Source organism: Salvelinus sp. IW2-2015, linkage group LG4p (genome assembly GCF_002910315.2).
Source record: "Salvelinus sp. IW2-2015 linkage group LG4p, ASM291031v2, whole genome shotgun sequence".
Lineage (NCBI taxonomy): Eukaryota > Metazoa > Chordata > Actinopteri > Salmoniformes > Salmonidae > Salvelinus > Salvelinus sp. IW2-2015.
In genome coordinates, this window is record NC_036841.1 from 1,058,452 (window position 1) to 1,077,028 (window position 18,577).

General features: G+C 44.2%; 1 protein-coding gene across 6 annotated transcripts in view; it reads left to right on the forward strand.

Moving 5' to 3' along the window:
* Positions 1–18,577, forward strand: part of LOC111958462 (rho GTPase-activating protein 32) — a 50,003-nt gene that overhangs the window by 19,889 nt on the left and 11,537 nt on the right. For 4 of the 6 annotated variants that reach the window (XM_023979730.2, XM_023979715.2, XM_070437098.1 and 1 more), the window contains 7 exons: positions 1,244–1,336; positions 2,201–2,306; positions 2,506–2,603; positions 4,242–4,326; positions 17,491–17,577; positions 17,968–18,105; positions 18,363–18,455. In XM_023979730.2, coding sequence (XP_023835498.1) covers positions 1,245–1,336; positions 2,201–2,306; positions 2,506–2,603; positions 4,242–4,326; positions 17,491–17,577; positions 17,968–18,105; positions 18,363–18,455 — 699 coding nt within the window. In that variant the 5' untranslated portion in view covers position 1,244. Of the gene's footprint in view, positions 1–1,243; positions 1,417–2,200; positions 2,307–2,505; positions 2,604–4,241; positions 4,327–17,490; positions 17,578–17,967; positions 18,106–18,362; positions 18,456–18,577 lie in introns of those variants that run through there. The other 2 variants (XM_023979738.2, XM_023979746.2) reach the window with 2 other exon arrangements.

Consider the following 18,577-nt stretch of genomic DNA (forward strand, 5'->3'; position numbering starts at 1 on the left):
ATATGTTCAGTTCTTTTGTTCAGTAATGTGTATAGCAGTGGTTCTCAACCTTTTTTGGGGTACTTGAACCCCTGCATATTTTGAGGCAAGGCAGGCAAGGTTTTGAGCGGTCCTCAGGGACCTCCACCATATTATATGTAAAGTTACTGGAAACCTTGTGGTACTGAATACGTTCATTACACTTTTTGATTTCACGGACCCCTTTCAATTACACCAGGGACCCCTAGGGGTCCATGGACCCCTGTTTGAGAACCCCTGGTGTATAGTATGATATTTGTTCTTTTGTTTAGTAGATGACAGTACATGACAGTACACTTACTGATTATTTATTTAATGTTATTTTATTTAAAATGGCATACTTTGTGTGACATAGCTGCTGTTTGAAGAGTTGAGCCACTGACTGAAGGATATTTTGTTTGATTTATTTGGGTTATTCATTGAAGTCGTTATTTTGCTTTTAGAACTGTACTTATTTGTATCTTTTTGTTCTTGTAAAACTATTGTAGTAGACTCAGGCCAGTGGAGACCAACTTTGTGATGGTTCTCAATGGAGATTATTTTAGACGAGATCACACCATGTTCATTGTATTTACGAAAACTGCACCCATACAGTGTACAGTACRATTGRCACKTACTGGCCTTTCTTGGTATTGCTGGTTGTAAGTACAAATACCTGCATACATACTGGACTGATAAGGAACACTGCTATAACTATTATTATTAGTAGTATTATAATGATTTAAACATTTGAACAAGTTGGGACAACGCTTCAGTTAACTACTGTACCTATCAATTATCCAGTAGTAATGATTATGGTTCCTCAATATACATTTAACATATTACAACGTAGGCTATGTGTTACAGCACTACTTTTGGTGTCCCCCTCAGGAATTGCTCTTGAGAAAACGTTATGTAATTGTCCCCTCCAAAGTTGATATCAGATTTTCGCCCCTGCAAACACAGTCATACAAGTCCCAGTGCTTTACTCTGCCTGCAGTATGGATGGATTCCATATTGTTAAATGTTTTTTTTTTTTTCAATATTACCTGTTTGAATGAAACAATTTTAGCGTGTAAGAAGTGGGTATTTACTTGTTTACTGAATGCCTTTCTTACTGTAGACTCATTAACCATTCATTTGTTAAAAGGCGTGAAATTATTCTAGAGAGAGCAAACTGCAGCTAAGAGTGGGTTAATGTCTGGCAGCTTCCCAGCTAAGTCTCTCTGTTTCTCTCGACTTGCAGTATGATGGAGGCTGGCTGTGGGGTTGCCGCGGTGATCGGGAATGCTGCCTCAGGACCCCAGGGAAAACCAGGAAGTGGTGACGTCCTTGAGGGGTGAGCTACTCTCTCACGCGCCACACTGAACCGGTGCTATGTCAGCTGACCAGGACTCTGCAGATATCACACCCATAAATGTAAAGGAGACGTGTGTGTGTGTGGGTGATTGTACGGGCATGTGTGATGTGTATGGGAGGGATTGACAGGGAGGAAGAGAGTGATAGCGAGAGGAATTCTAAAGACATTAGAGATGGCTATGCTATATCATCCCATTGTAAGGGGTTGTGATGACACATGATATCTTCTCTATCTACTGTAAGTATTCTGCAAAACAACCAGGCCTAGAGAGTATAGGATGGCTCTAATTTCATCACAGATCTCCAGCAGATGAGATGAGCTCATTCTTTCAGTGCCAGTGTTCTTGTCCTTATCAGCAGATCTCATGTCTGAGCCCAGGAAGGAAGGAGACATCTCAGGGATCCACTCTTCTTCATTGTACCTGAGAAAAGTTGGGCTGAAAGGACTTTTCTTCCTCTGCCTAGCACACTGACTCAGATTTCAGCTGCAGGTTTTGTGAGGCAATCCCTGGTGGGCCCAGGATGTGTTTTACTGTATGTAGGCTAGGCTATACTCTGGAGCTTTCTGTACCAGTCAGTAGCCATCTGAGACTGTGAAGTTATTTGTTACCACCAGAATAACAAGGATGTAAATACCACAGTTTTCTGGGCCGCTGGTGCAGTGTCATGATTTGATTTGATTCGATCCCCAAACATAATGTGAATACATCGGTCTCTCTCGCTGGCTCCCTCTGGTGGAACCCCATGGACATTTTTCTTTATTTAAAGTATGTCAAATATAATGTATTTATGGATTCGGATTCTTCCTGTCTCTCTCGGTCCTTCCCTCCCTCTGCCTGTGTAGGGCCATGTCACTGTGTATTACACCAGATGAAGACAAGAACCAGCCTGATCCATACAAGAGCACTACTCCAACAGATAAGTCCCCACAAGGGAGCACAACTGCCATGGTACGGTCTTTTATCGCTAGATGAGGTCTGATAAGAGCACTGTTACCTGGGAATAGCAGTCTCTTAACTCTACTACTATGTAGTCTTATAGATACTGCTAGTATAGGTTTGACCATCTTGTAATTGGTTTACGCTTCAGGAATGTTGAGTATTGTGTGTGTTGATTGGCAGATATTGAGTATTGTGTGTTGATTGGCAGGTACGGAATGATGAGCTCACAGAGCTTCCTGTTGAGCCTGAGCCCACCCTGCGTTCCTGCGTCAGCACAGCCAGCATGAAGGTCAAAAACGTGAAGAAGTAGGTGCTCCTGTCCCCACGGAAACAGGCTATTATGGGCTGTAAAACGGACCTCTAAATCAGGGCAGTAAAATAAAATCTTTCTCTCCGCTCTTTCTTTTTGCTCTTTCTCCTCTTTCTCTCCGCTCTTTCTTTCAGCTCTTTCTTCTCTTTCTCTCCGCTCTTTCTTCTCTTTCTCTCCGCTCTTTCTTCTCTTTCTCTCCGCTCTTTCTTCTCTTTCTCTCCGCTCTTTCTTCTCTTTCTCTCTTCTCTTTCTCTCCGCTCTTTCTTCTCTTTCTTCTCTTTCTCTTTCTCTCCGCTCTCCGCTCTTTTCTCTCCGCTCTTTTCTCTCCGCTCTCTTTCTTTCTTTTCTTTCTCCGCTCTTTCTCTCTCCTCTTTCTCTCTCCGCTCTTTCTCTCTCCTTTCTCCTCTTTCTCTCTCCGCTCTTTCTCTCTCCTTTCTCGCCTCTCTTTCTCTCCGCTCTTTCTTTCTTCTCTTCTCTCGCGCTATTTCTCTGCTCTTTTTCACTCCTTTTCTCCTTTCCTTCTCTCTTCTTTCTCTTCTCTACTTTCTCTTTCTCTCCTTTCTTTCTCGCTCTCTTTCTGCGCTCTCTCTTTCTTATCTCTCGCTCTTCCTTTGCTCTCTTTCTTATCTCTCGCTCTTTCTTTGCTCTTTTTCTTTGCTCTTTCTCTCTCTGCTCTCTCTTTCTCTCTCCGCTCTTTCTTTTTTTCTCTCTCTGCTCTTTCTTTCTTTCTCTCTGCTCTTTCTTTCTTTCTCTCTTCGCTCTTTCTTTCTCTTCGCTCTTTCTCTCCGCTCTTTCTTCTCTTTCTCTCTCCTCTCTTTCTCGCTCTTCTCTTTCTCTCTCCTCTCTTTCACTCCTTTTCTCCTTTCCTTCTCTCCTTTCTTTCTCTCTTTCTCGCTCTCTCTTTCTTATCTCTCGCTCTTTCTTTGCTCTTTCTCCTCTCTTTCTCTCTCTGCTCTCTCTTTCTCTCTCCGCTCTCTCTCTCCGCTCTCTCTTTCTCTCTCCGCTCTCTCTTTCTCTCTCCGCTCTCTCTCTCCGCTCTCTCTTTCTCTCCGCTCTTCTCTTTCTCTCCGCTCTTTCTTCTCTTTCTCTCTCCGCTCTTTCTTTCCGTTCTTTCTTCTCTTTCTCTCATTTCTCCTCTCTTTCTCTCCGCTCTTTCTTCTCTTTCTCTCCTTTCTCCTCTTTCTCTCTCCTCTCTTTCTCGCTCTCTTTCTGCGCTCTCTCTTATCTCTTGCTCTTTCTTTGCTCTTTTTCTTTGCTCTTTCTCTCTTTCTCCTTTTTCTTCTCCTCTCTTTCTCTCCGCTCTCTCTTTCTCTCCGCTCTCTCTTTCTCTCTCTGCTCTCTCTTTCTCTCTCCGCTCTCTCTTTCTCTCTCCGCTCTCTCTTTCTCTCTCCGCTCTCTCTTTCTCTCTCCGCTCTTTCTCTCCGCTCTTTCTTTCTTCTCTTTCTCTCATTTCTCATCTTTCTCTCTCCTCTCTTTCTCTCTCTGCTCTTTCGCTCTCCTCTTTTCTTCTTTCTCTCCCTTTTCTCTTTCTGCTCTTTCTTCTCTCTCCTTCTCTTTTCTCTCTCTTTCGCTCTCTCTGCACCTCAGTGTATCAGCCAGTAGAATACTGATGAGGTGATGCTGCTGTATTACAGGCTGACGTTCCCCAGAGGTCATTTTCCCAGGCTGGCTGAGTGTGCCCACTTCCACTATGAGACCGTTGACTTTGGCACTGTGCAGGTGAGACCCGGCCCAGAACTGAACACTCATACATTCTATAGAGAACAGAAGTCATTTGTTGCTGGTAGTTTGGTAATTGTGTCCTTGGCTCAAGTTCATGTGTAGCTCAGTGGACATCATGGTGAATTGTTCCACAAAATACCTAATTCATAATTAATTGGAACCAAGCCATTCCATCAGCAGTTTGTTCTAATTATTTTAGGTCATCCTGTCCCTGCCCCACCCCCATTCCATCTGTACTTTTTCCAAATATGGGAAATTGGAATTTAAATTCTCATTCATTATGTACTTAAAGGGATGCGTTGGGATTTTGGCATGCTTGCAGATACCCATAGACTTCCAGTCATTGCACTAACGCTAGTAAGCATTGGCTTGCAAAACTAAAGCTAACTTCCTTCATACTGGACACAGTGACATCAAAATGGTATCCACTAGTTCAGCTGACTCTGGGGAAGTAGATAAAGGGCCTCATTGCCAAAATCCCGAAGTATCCCTTTAATTTGTAAATAAAATTGGATAAGTGATACAGCAGTCAGCAACATGGAATCCAATACATCAGTATATTTAAATGCTGTTTATGAATTTTTCATCCAGTGTCTGTGTATGTTAATCCACTAAATAGCATTCATTCCTCTCTGATCTGCTCAGCTCAGGATAAACCTGTAATCCTCAGTACTAGTTGGATTAAAGTGATGATATCAACCAGAGAAATAGGGGGTTTTCTGGACAGACAGCGTTACTGTGGGAGCATCCACAGCCGGTCAGTACTACTGTAGTACAGAGCGTGAACTGTGGCAGCTTTCAACTTCCAGGAGGTGGCAGGAGAGAGCAGTTATGTGCATCACTGGAGAATGTAAGAACATTTAATTGTTTAAGATGTTGCTTTGTTTGCTTAGCTTGCACCTGTGATATCAACCCATAGCCTCATCAGGTGGTCATTTTAGGATGGCCCTAAGGGTAATTTTTGCTGACACTTTAACTGAAGATTCATCGCCATTACAGTCAGCACAGATTTCAGATGGTTGAGTTTTTTTTTTGTGCCTGTGGTGATAATTAGAATCAGTCAAGCGGAAGTGGTTACTCACTCATTTGTGAAAGTGGCTGTTTATTGTCTGCATAATTCCTATGTAATTTTGTTGGCTTGCTAGCAGAGAGCAGTAGTCATCTACTCATTCGCACACTGATGCTTTAACACAGTTTCTAAACCCAGAGGCCCAGCATTGCGAGACTTACGGGAAGGAATAGGAAGCAGACACGGCAGACCAGACCGGGGTTTGGAGTTAGAAAAGTAAAAAATTATTCAGAAGTTGGTAATTTTTTCACAATCTAAAGGCACAACCTAGATTTGAGCCAAAGTCTTAGTAGCTGAACATGTTATTACTCCAACCTAGTGAAAGTGACATACTGGCACGTTTTCATTTTTGTAAAAAATAAATAAAAATGTAATCAAAGAAGTGCCTTTTTATTTGACGGCGTGCACATGCGCAGTTCGGTTCGAGATGACCGTTAGACCTGATTTACATATTTATGCGCATGAGTTTAGCTAGCCAATCTCGCGGTCATGTCTACTCCCGCCTCTCCCCTCCGGCGTTCGACGTCACCGGTTTACTAACCACCAGTCCTGGCATCAATCATTACACGCACCTGGCATCAATCATTACTCGTGCCCTAATTTCGTCCACCTTGTTATCTAGAGATTGGACGTTAGCGAGTAATGTGCTCAGAAGCGGTGGATGGTGTGCTCGCCTTCTGAGTCTGACCAGTAGGCCGCTCCGTCTGCCTCTCCTGCGGCGACCGCATTGTTTTGGGTCGGCCTCTGGGATAAGATCCCATGTCTAGGGTGGAGGTCCGAACAAAGGATCCGCTTCGGGAAAGACATATTCCTGGTTGTAATGTTGGTAAGTTGACATCGCTTTTATATCCTATAATTCTTCCCGGCTGTATGTAATAACACTTGAGTTTTTCTGGGCTAACAATGTAAGAAATAATACATAAAATAATACATAAAAAACAAAGAACTGCATAGTTTTCTAAGGACCTGAAGCGATGCGACCATGTCTGTCAGCGTCATCTTGTGTGGTTGTGGATAGATTTTCCAGATCATGTTTCATTCCATTCTGATCTTCCTACTGCTCTCTAGGTCGCTGAGGCAGTATTCCATCAGGTCTTCTGGCATTATGGCCTTCCGGAGGACATCGTTTCCGACTGTGGCCCCCAATTCACATCACGAGTATGGAGAGCCATTATGGAGAAGCTCTGGGTCACGGTCAGCCTCCACTTCCAGGTATAGGCCTCAGTCTAACGGGCAGGTGAAGAGGATGAACCAGGAGCTGGGGATGTTCCTGAGGAGTCACTGCCAGGACCGGCAGGGAGAGGGGGCCCAATTCCTTCCATGGGCGGAGTACGCCCAGAATTCGTTAAGTCACTCCTCCACCGGGCTGACTTCGTTCGTTCCAGTGTGTTCTGGATTTTCAGCTTACCCAGGCTCCGTGGACCTCGGGCTAGATCAAAACTCCTGCGGCGGATAATTGGTTCAGTCCCGCAGAAGAAGTGTGGAGCGAGACTCATGTGAGACGCCAGCGCACCGTCCACCGTCAGAAGGAGCAGCCAGACCACCACCGCAGTGGTCTGGAGGATCTCACTTTTTCATGTTTTCCTTCTCAGGCTGTTGGTTTCTGGTCCCCTGGCTGATGCTGTCCCCCACAGCACGCCTCGGCCCCCTCCTGGACGTTGAGGAAGGTCCCACCTATGCCGTCAGATCCCTACTGGACTCCCGAAGTCGTGGGGGTCGGCTCCAGCAACTAGTGAACTGGGAGGGGTACGGCCCAGAGGAGGGTGTTAGGTTACGGTGGAGGACATTCTGGATCCCAACATAATCTGTAATGTCCATCTTCGCCGTCTGGCCTGCTACTTGTCCTCAGGGCCGTCCCTCTGCACCTGCGTCGTCCTGCAGCTGGAGCCGGATTACTAACCACTGGTCCTGGCAACCATCATTACGTGCACCTTGCATTGTTCTTTGTTATATTAAACTTACCACCTGCTTCTCGACTCCCAGCGTCTACGTTACAGTTGCCATGACATGGGGAAGCAGGTTGGGGAAGCAGTTTCTACATGTCATCATACTAAACCATCTTTGCTTTTACTGTTGAGAGAGTGACAGTGAATTGCTATGTTCACAGCGTGGTATAACATAACATGACCAGCAAGCTATTAAATGTATGCTAAGGGACGTGTGTGAGCTGATGGGAGCTCTAGCACAGTGCATTGCAACTATATAATAGCTGACCTATTGTAGTTGTGGCAGCTGTGATACATTAGATGTGTGACTGGGGCGTAGCTGCTGAACAGAAATCTGTCTGTGACCTTGATCTTCCTACAGGGGGAGATGAGATGTGCTGTGAGAGAAATATCACTAGGGAGAGACCAACCATGCCTCACTGACACTTTTAGTACAGACCACACATACACACAGTGCATTTGGAAAGTATTCAGACCCCTTGACCTTTTCCACATTTTATGTTACAGCCTTATTCTAAAATGGATAAAAAATATATACAGTTGAAGTTGGAAGTTTACATACACTTATGTTAGTCATTAAAACTTGTTTTTCAACCACTTCGCAAATTTCTTGTTAACAAACTATTGTTTTGGCTAGTCGATTAGGACATCTACTTTGTTCATGACACAAGTAATTTTTCCAACAATTGTTTACGGACAGATTATTTCACTTATAATTCACTGTATCACAATTCCAGTGGGTCAGAAGTTTACATACACTAAGTTGACTGTGCCTTTTAAACAGCTTGGAAAATTCCAGAAAATGATGTCATGGCTTTAGAAGCTTCTGATAGGCTAATTGACGTCAATTGGAGGTGTACCTGTGGATGTATTTCAAGGCCTACCTTCAAACTCAGTGCCTCAAAACAATTGTAGACCTCCACAAGTCTGGTTCATCCTTGGAAGCAATTTCCAAATGCCTGAAGGTACCACGTTCATCTGTACAAACAATAGTACGCAAGTATAAACACCATGGGACCACGCAGCTGTCATACCGCTCAGGAAGAAGACGCGTTCTGTCTCCTAGAGATGAACGCACTTTGGTGCGAAAAGTGCAAATCAATCCCAGAACAACAGCAAAGAACCTTGTGAAGATGCTGGAGGAAACAGGTACAAAAGTATCTATATCCATAGTAAAACGAGTCCTATATCGATGTAACCTGAAAGGCCGCTGAGCAAGGAAGAAGCCACTGCTCTAAACCGCCATAAAAAAGCTAGACTATGGTTTGCAACTGCACATGGGGACAAAGACTTTTTGGAGAAATGTCCTCTGGTCTAATGAAATAATAGAACTGTTTGGCCATAATGACCATCGTTACGTTTGGAGGACAAAGGGGGAGGCTTGCAAGCCGAAGAACACCATCCCAAACGTGAAGCACGGGGGTGGCAGCATCATGTTGTGGGGGTGCTTTGCTGCAGGAGGGACTGGTGCACTTCACAAAATAGATGGCATCATGAGGCAGGAAAATTATGTGGATCTATTGAAGCAACATCTCAAGACATCAGTCAGGAAGTTAAAGCTTGGTCACAAATGGGTCTTCCAAATGGACAATGACCCCAAGCATACTTCCAAGTTGTGGCAAAATGGTCTTAAGGACAACAAAGTCACGGGTATTGGAGTGGCCATCACAAAGCCCTGACCTCATCCTATTAGAAAAATTGTGGGCAAGACTGAAAACGTCGTGGTGGAGCAAGGAGGCCTACAAACCTGACTCAGTGACACCAGCTCTGCAGGAGGAATGGGCCAAAATTGACCCAACTTATTGTGGGAAGCTTGTGGAGGCTACCCGAAACGTTTGACCCAAGTTAAACAATTTAAAGGCAATGCTACCAAATACTAAATGAGTGTATGTAAACTTCTGAGCCACTGGGAATGTGATGAAATAAATAAAAGCTGAATAAATAATTCTCTCTCCTATTATCTGACATTTCACATTATTAAAATAAAGTGGTGATCCTAACTGACTAGACAGGGAATTTTTACTAGGATTAAATGTTCAGGAATTGTGGAAAAACTGAGTTTAAATGTATTTGGCTAAGGTGTATGTAAACTTCTGACTTCAACTGTATATTTCTCATCAATCTACACACAATACCGCACTTATGACAAAGTGAAAACAGGGTTTTAGAAATGTTTGCCAAAAAAAACATATTTACGTAAGTATTCATGCAATGAGACTTGAAATTTAGCTCAGTTATCCTAGTTCCTAGTATCATTGATCCTCCTTGATGTTTCTATGACTTTGTGGTGTCCACCTGTGGTAATTCAAAAGTTTGGTCATGATTTGGAAAGCACATACCTGTGTTGTGTGTGTGTGTGTGTTATATATACAGTGGGGCAAAAAAGTATTTAGTCAGCCACCAATTGTGCAAGTTCTCCCACTTAAAAAGATGAGAGAGGCTGTAATTTTCATCATAGGTACACTTCAACTATGACAGACAAAATGAGAATTGTAGGATTTGTAGATTTTTTATGAATTTATTTGCAAATTATGGTGGGAAAATAAGTATTGGTCAATAACAAAAGTTTATCTTCAAATACTTTGTTATATACCCTTGTTGCAATGACAGAGTCAAACGTTTTCTGTAAGTCTTCACAAGGTTTTCACCACACTGTTGCTGGATTTTTGGCCCATTCCTCCATGCAGATCCCTCTAGAGCAGTATGTTTGGGCTAGTTGACTGGCAACACGGGACTTCAACTCCCTCCAAGTAATTTCTATGGGGTTGAGATCTGGAGACATGGCTAGGCCACTCCAGGACCTTGAAATGCTTCTTACGAAGCCACTCCTTCGTTGCCCGGGCGGGTGATTGGATCATTGTCATGCTGAAGACCCAGCCACGTTTCATCTTCAATGCCCTGCTGATGGAAGGAGGTTTTCACTCAACACTCTCACGATACATGGCCCCATTCATTCTTTCATTTACACGGATCAGTCGTCCTGGTCCCTTTGCAGAAAAACAGCCCCAAAGCATGATGTTTCCACCCCCATGCTTCACAGTAGGTATGGTGTTCTTTGGATGCAACTCAGCATTCTTTGTCCTCCAAACACGACGAGTTGACTTTTTACCAAAAAGTTATATTTTGGTTTCATCTGACCATATGACATTCTCCCAATCTTCTTCTGGATCATCCAAATGCTCTCTAGCAAACTTCAGACGGGCCTGGACATGTACTGGCTTAAGCAGGGGGACACGTCTGGCACTGCAGGATTTGAGTCCCTGGCGGCGTAGTGTGTTACTGATGGTAGGCTTTGTTACTTTGGTCCCAGCTCTCTGCAGGTCATTCACTAGGTCCCCCCGTGTGGTTCTGGGATTTTTGCTCACCGTTCTTGTGATCATTTTGACCCCACGGGGTGAGATCTTGCGTGGAGCCGAGACAGGATTGTGTCGAGGCACAGATCTGGGGAAGGGTACCAAACAATTGCTGCGTCATTGAAGGTCCCCAAGAACACAGTATCCTCCATTCTTAAATGGAAGACGTTTGGAACCACCAGACTCTTCCTAGAGCTTGCCGCCCGGCCAAACTGAGCACTCGGAGGAGGGAGCTGGTCAGAGAGCTGACCAAGAACCTGATGGTCACTCTGACAGAGCTCCAGAGTTCCTCTGTGGAGATGGGAGAACCTTCCAGAAGGACAACCATCTCTGCAGCACTCCACCGATCAGGCCTTTATGGTAGAGTGGCCAGACAGAAGCCACTCCTCAGTAAAAGGCATATGACAGCCCGCTTGGAGTTTGCCAAAGGCACCTAAAATACTCTCAGACCATGAGAAACAAGATTCTCTGGTCTGATGAAACCAACATTGAACTCTTTGGCCTGAATGCCAAGTGTCTCGTCTGGAGGAAACCTGTGCACCATTCCTATGGTGGTGGCAACATGCTGCGGGGATGTTTTTAGCGCCAGGGAAAGATGAACGTAGTAAAAAGAGATCCTTGATGGAAACCTGCTCAGGATCTCAGACTGGGGCAAAGGTTCACCTTCCTTACAGGACAACAACCAGAAGCACACAGACAAGACAACGCAGAAGTGGCTTCGGGACAAGTCTCAATGTCCTTGAGTGGCCCAGCCAGAGGCCGGACTTGAACCCGATCGAACATCTCTGGAGAGACCTGAAAATAGCTGTGCAGTGACTCTCTCTATCCAACCTGACAGGGCTTGAGAGGATCTGCAGAGAAGAATGGGAGAAACTCCCCAAATACAGGTGTACCAAGCTTGTAGTGTCATACCCAAGACAACTCAAGGCTGTAATCGAAGCACCTTTGGCAGCAACTTAGAACTGAGTAAAGGGTCTGAATACATATGAAAATGTTATTTTAAGTTTTTCAAAATGTTCTAAAAAGCTGTTTTTGCTTTGTCATGAGTGATTGGGAGTAGATTTAATGAGGGGGGGGGAAATATTTAATTCATTTTAGAATAAGGCTGTAACGTAACAATGTGGAAAAGGTCAAGGGGTCTGAATACTTTCCGAATGCACTCTACACACACACACACACACACACACACACACACAGGTAGCCTGGGGGCCGGCAGATAGCCTGGCGGGTAGGAGCGTTGACCCAGTAACCAAAAGATTGCTGGATCGAATCCCTGAGCTGACAAGTTAAAAACATGATCTGCCCCTGATCGAGGCAGTTAACACTGTTCCCCGGGCGCCAAAGACGTGGATGTCGATTTAAGGCAGCCCTCCGCACCTCTCTGATTCAGAGGGGTTGAGTTAAATGTGCAAGACACATTTCAGTTGAATGAATTAAGTTGTACAGCTGACTAGGTATCGCTTTCCCATGCTTAACTGTTTTCTTCAAGGCCCAGTGCAGTCAAGTGCGTAATTATTTTCTTCAGTGTTTTTTAAATATATTTCCACATTCTGAGGTTGGAATAATACTGTAAAACTGTAAACAATTATTATTCCCTTTTAGTGTAAGAGCTGTTTGAAAAGACTGCCTGAAATATTTGCCTGTTTTGGTGGGGCTCACCATGCGGTAAATTAGTTAATAGACCAATAAGAAAGTTACAAACCTCTGCCAATAACAGCTAGTTTTCCGTTTCCCCCTCCCCACTCAGACCACTCCGACAGTTCTAGCAAAATTCTTGCTTGAGAAATTGCTCTTTGCAAAGAAGTTATTTTTGCTACTTTTGATTATTTTAAATAAGTAACGTTACTGATTGTTTTTATCTGTTTTGCAGTCGAGTCATTAAACCTCTTGTCTCAGTCGAGTCACCAGTCCCCTGAGGTTGAGTCACGAGACCTTATGGCTAAGTCCGAGTCGAGTCCGAATCACCAATGGTAAAGTCACCAGTCTATGAGTAGTCCTAGTGGGTGAGTCCTGGTCCACGTGCTCAAGATCGAGTCAATGGGTCTGAGTTTAACAAAAAATACAACATTTTGTAATATTGGTTCATGTGCACATAAACAAAACTTTTGAAAGCAAAAAATAATTATTCAGCGTTCTTTAACAAATTTGATATTTTGGTTGCTGCTGTTTTTATTTATTTTTTATTGCTGGCTTAATGCTCGTTTGTTGCTAGATTCGTGGCTGTATTGATTTGGCTCGGATTTAGTTGAAGATATCTGCCCAACAGCAACTAGTGGCAGGCTGGCGGGAAGATTTTAATGTGAGCATTGAAGTAACGCAAAGATTTTCCTCCTGTTGCACAATGGTCATAATTGCCTGCAATATAAACTCAGAGATAATTCGTAAATTCGTTCCCATGCTTGTTCAATGAATCATAAACAATTAATGAGCATGCACCTGTGGAACTGTCGTTAAGACACTAACTGCTTACAGACGGTAGGTAATTAAGGTCATAGTTATGAAAATTTAGGACACTAAAGAGGCCTTTCTACTGACTCTGAAAAACACCAAAAGAAAGATGCCCAGGGTCCCTGCTCATCTGCGTGAATGTGCCTTATGCATGCTGCAAGGAGGCATGAGGCCTGCAGATGTGGCCAGGGCAATAAATTGCAATGTCCGTACTGTGAGATGCCTAAGACGGCTCTACAGGGAGACAGGATGGACAGCTGATGGTCCTCAGTGGCAGACTATGTGTAACAACACCTGCACAGGATCGGTACATCTGAACATCACACATGCGGGACAGGTACAGGATGACAACAACAACTGCCCGAGTTACACCAGGAACGCACAATCCCTCAGTCAGTGCTCAGACTGTCCGCAATAGGCTGAGAGAGGCTGGACTGGGGGTTTGTACCCATAGGCAACGTTGTTGCCGGTGATGTCTGGTGAGGATCTGCCTTAGGCTGGACTGGGGGTTTGTAGGCCTGTTGTAAGGCAGATCCTCACCAGACATCACCGGCAACAACGTTGCCTATGGGTACAAACCCACCGTCGCTGGACCAGACAGGACTGGCAAAAAGTGCTCTTCACTGACGAGTCGCGGTTTTGTCTCACCAGGGGTGATGGTCGGATTCGCGTTTATCGTCGAAGGAATGAGCGTTTCACCGAGGCCTGTACTCTGGAGCGGGATCGATTTGGAGGTGGAGCGGTCCGTCATGGTCTGGGGCGGAGTGTCACAGCATCATCAGACTGCCTGCAATGACAACAAGCTCAGTCTCAACGCTGTGCGTTACAGGGAAGACATCCTCCTCCCTCATGTGGTACCCTTCCTGCAGGCTCATCCTGACATGACCCTCCAGCAGGTCAATGCCACCACGCACAGAACGAGCAGTATGGCTGATTTCCTGCAAGGCAGGAATGTCAGTGTTGGCCAGCAAAGAGCCTGGATCTCAATCCCATTGAGCACTTCTGGGACATGTTGAATCGGAGGGTGAGGGCTAGGGCCATTCCCCCCCAGAAATGTGCGGGAACTTGCAGGTGCCTTGGTGGTAAGAGTGGGGTAACATCTCACAGCAAGAACTGGCAAATCTGGTGCAGTCCATGAGGAGGAGATGCACTGCAGTAATTAATGCAGCTGGTGGCCACACCAGATACTGACTGTTACTTTTGATTTTGACCCCCCCTTTGTTCAGGGATACATTTATTCAATTTCTGTTAGTCACATCTCTGTGGAACTTGTTTCGTTTGTCTCAGTTGTTGAATCTTATGTTCAATCAAATATTTATTTATTTTATGTTAAGTTTGCGGAAAATAAACGCAGTTGACAGTGAGGATGTTTCGTTTTTTGCTGAGTTTAAAATAGCCTATGAAACAAATAAGTCCTTCATACAGTCTCTCTCATTTTGTTTTTAATATAATGTTCAATAGTAAAGTCAAATCAGTAGTCACGTTTGGAACGGATGAATGGTCTCTAACGGAATTGGCTATTGTCTCCTGTCAGATTGACTGGATTATTATTTGCTACTTTTTTTGTAATCACCCACTGATATTTATTTTTTAATTATAATAATTTTTTACCCCAATTGGTAGTTAGTCTTGTCCTATCGCTGCAACTCCCAGACGGACTCCAGTGTCAGCGTGCGTTGCGCCCTGCCCACAACTGGAGTTGCTAGAGCGCGATGGGACAAGGACAACCTGGCCGGCCAAACCTTCCCCTAACCTGGACGATGCTGGACCAATTGTGTGCCGCTTCATGGGTCTCCTGGTCGCACATGGTTGCGACTTAGCCTGGGATCGAACCAGGATCTGTAGTGGCGCAGCTAGCACTACAATGCAGTGATTTAGACCGCTGTGCCACTCGGGATGCCCACCCACTGATATTTGTGTAGGTGGTTTTATTCCGGAGTGAAAACTAAAGGGAGACTGGAGAAAGTGTAACTTTTTTAACTTTTCAATACTGAAGGGGAGAGTGAGGAAGACAATAGCTTTACTGTTTTGCTATTAAACTCAATACCATTGTTTTCAATATCGTAAAGCAGTTTGTTTCTTAACCATGCAAAGCTAAACAGTAGGCTGGTGACTGGTGGTTACGGGGAAGCAAGAGTCGCTTGCGTGATGTGTATGATCGGAGCCAGAGCGGAGCCTGCCTGCCTGTCCACACTCACCTCTTGCTGGTGTAGCGTGTCCTTCCATTGCTAGAGAACAGAACCCTCGCTGCTCTGGCACCCATTGTTGCTTATCATAGTATCCTATCCAGTCAAAGTGCAAATACAAGTCACGGGAAGGCGAGTTAGAGCCACCAATGGTCGAGTCACAAGTCCTGGACTCGAGTACTACAACACTGCTTAATTGTTACCCAGAAATMATTTGACATTGAGATAAAAACAGCTGCATTGGACCTAAAACAGCTGTCATGATATAATTTATGTGCTGACTTCACCCTGAGAGGAAGTGGGCTGACAGATTAGAGGGAGTGTCATAACATTATCCCTTTGGTGGGTCTCATGACTCTTATGCTTGTTCTAGAACTCACACACAGGACCATCAGGAATATGACAGATCAGGTCTCAGACAGAATGGCAACATTAGGACAGCAGCCTCTGAAACACATACAGCGTACTCGGCTGATTCTGCCCAAGATTACTTCCATTCTCTACAGAAGCACAACTTTGAAATGGAGATGCCTTGGTGGTCTGTGTCCTCCTGCACCTCTGTCTCTGTGTGTCAGGGTTACATATGGGCGTGTGCTAACTACTCTGGTTTAGCCTATATACTGTAGAGCTCCTTTGTCACGAGAGGATGACGAAAGGTAGTGGGAGGGAGATTGAGAGGAAGGGATGGGAGGGAGAGAGAAACAGCGGGATGCTTCCCCTATTTCTATTCTCTGCTCTTGTGGTCTAATTGAACAGTGAAAACATGTTGTGGTTCCACCTTGCGGCGAAGGACAGGCTGAAGGGGATTTAACCTCTGGGACAGATGAAAGCAACCAGCATCTGTGGTAGGCAGCTATGGGTTCAGCCCAGTGACTTCTATCTGGAGACACAGAACTGCAGTTGAACACTGTCCTAAAGACATCCAGTTGTGTTATAAACTGACTTAATAGCTGAGGACCAGTAAAGAGTCTGCGTTGGCAGGTACCAGTATGCGGTTGTCTTAATTTCTGTCTCTGGGTCCAGATGTGTGTGTATTAATAGTAAATGACTGAAGGTATGTTTCTATTTAGGGATTTGTGCTGCGCCGTGTGAGGTTGTCAGTATTAGTTGCTTGGCTAAAATGCGTTGGTAAAAAGAGTTAGGGGATGGAAAGAGCTTAAACAAAACATAAGACATGCACTACATTTACTCAGATTAGTTTTCAGTGTTAAATGACTCCGCTCCATGTGACTGTTTTTCTATCCAGACATCCTCTTGACATATTGTTAGTAATCATTGATTCATGTTTGTTGTCTTATCATGCTTACAGTCCATCTTTCCATCCACATGACCATAGTTAATGTTATTGTTTAATTCACTCATTGACTCATGCTTATATTTTAAATCCTCTCTGTATGTGTATGAAGGAGCTGTGGTTTACCATGTTATTGAGCAGTGATGGGTAACTAGGTCATATTGTGTTGGGTATCTAGATTAGTTATAAATAACCAAAACCTCCCCTGCCTCGCAGCACTTTGAAGTTTTGCCTGTATTTGATATCAATTTATTCCCCTAACTATTCCTGAGGCTTTGATCTCCTCTTGGTGTAGGATGTTATGGAGTTCTATGGGAGGGATGGAGGGAATTTGACAAGGGTTTTTGGTACTTTTCCATAGCCTCTCAAACGCTGAAGGGGTTTTCAATTGCTTATGTATTATTCATATACTGCTTATATTTTGGGTTGAAAAACATATGTCAAGGGGTCAATGTTGAAAATGCACATTCACACTTTCTTAACCTCCCAAGAGTTCTTTCCTTATTGTGTGTGAAGTCAGCAACTCTCAAGAGCAAAGGACCTCCAACAACCCATTTATTAAAGGGGCCTCTGTTCTTTTTTTTTTTTTTTAAGACCATGATTGTTTTTATTATGTATTATCTAGATGTTTCCCTTCATGAAAAACCATACCCATTTCTTACCATGGTAGTATTACCCAGTTTGGTTTACTGTTCATTATTGATAGAGTTTGGAGAGTTGGCTAAGTGACCGAACATGAATTTGGTGTATGTTCTACTTTCACAGTAGTTCAGTTACAGAAAGAGGTTGCCGTATTAAACTCCTACATTATTTAGAGTGTGGTGTCCCTCACTATTTTAATCTCTCTGTACCCATTCCCCTGCAGCTGTCCTTTGCAGAGGAGCGAACTGAGGGGCAGAAGGCTGGTCTGGACTCCAAGGAGCCACTCTTCCTGGTTCAGATCTGCTGCCAGGTATAATGGAGCTTGAGGGCTAGGCCCTAGTTTCTGACCCATAGAAAAATCTGGAACATTTAACTGAAGCATGATATTCATATCTAAGGGGGTAGGATAATCCAGTGCTTCTCACCCTTTCCTCAGGGACTCCCAGACATTTAACAAATGTTGTTGTAGCCCTGAACTAGCACAACTGATTCAAGTAGTCAAGGGCTTGACGATTAGTTAACAAGTGGAATCAGGTGTGCTAGCTCTGGACTAGATCAAATACATGGAATGTCTGGGGTTCCAGGAGGAGAGGTTTGAGACAGGCTGATGCCTTTGTGTACAGTATCTTTATCCTAGATTCCTTCAATGTTTTTCTCAGTCTGGTCTCATTTCAGGCTCACTCTTGTCTCTGTGTCTCAGAGTCGGAGCTGGTTGGTGAAGCGCTCCTATGAAGACTTCCGTGTGCTAGACAAACACCTCCACCTTTGTATCTATGACCGACGCTTCTCCAAACTCAATGAGCTGCCTCGCTTTGACTCTCTGAAGGACACAGTAGAGGTAGGAGTCAGTCAACAGGACTAACTGGGAATATTTTACTATCTGCTATGATTGAGACCATATGTATCCCAAATGACACCCCATTCCCTAAGTAGTGCACTACTTTTGACCTGTGCAAAGGAAACTGGTCTAAACGAGTGGACTACTTAGGGAATAGGGTGCCATTAGGGACACTTACACAGCAATAGTTACATTACATTATCTACCCTGGCTTTGCATTCAACCTAACTCATTGCTGCTGATTCTATTCTCCGTAGGAAATAACCAAGATGTTGGCAGCCTACCTGTCCCATCTCTCAGCCATCGCTGACAACAAGATCAACTGTGGTCCAGTGCTGACATGGATGGAGGTCAGCTACTCATGTTTATCTTACTCACTCCTCAGATCAACAGGATAACGTGTTTATTCAATTAGACTTCATGCACAATTAAATGTTTCATTCTAGTAATTGATCTGATATCTATGCTGAAC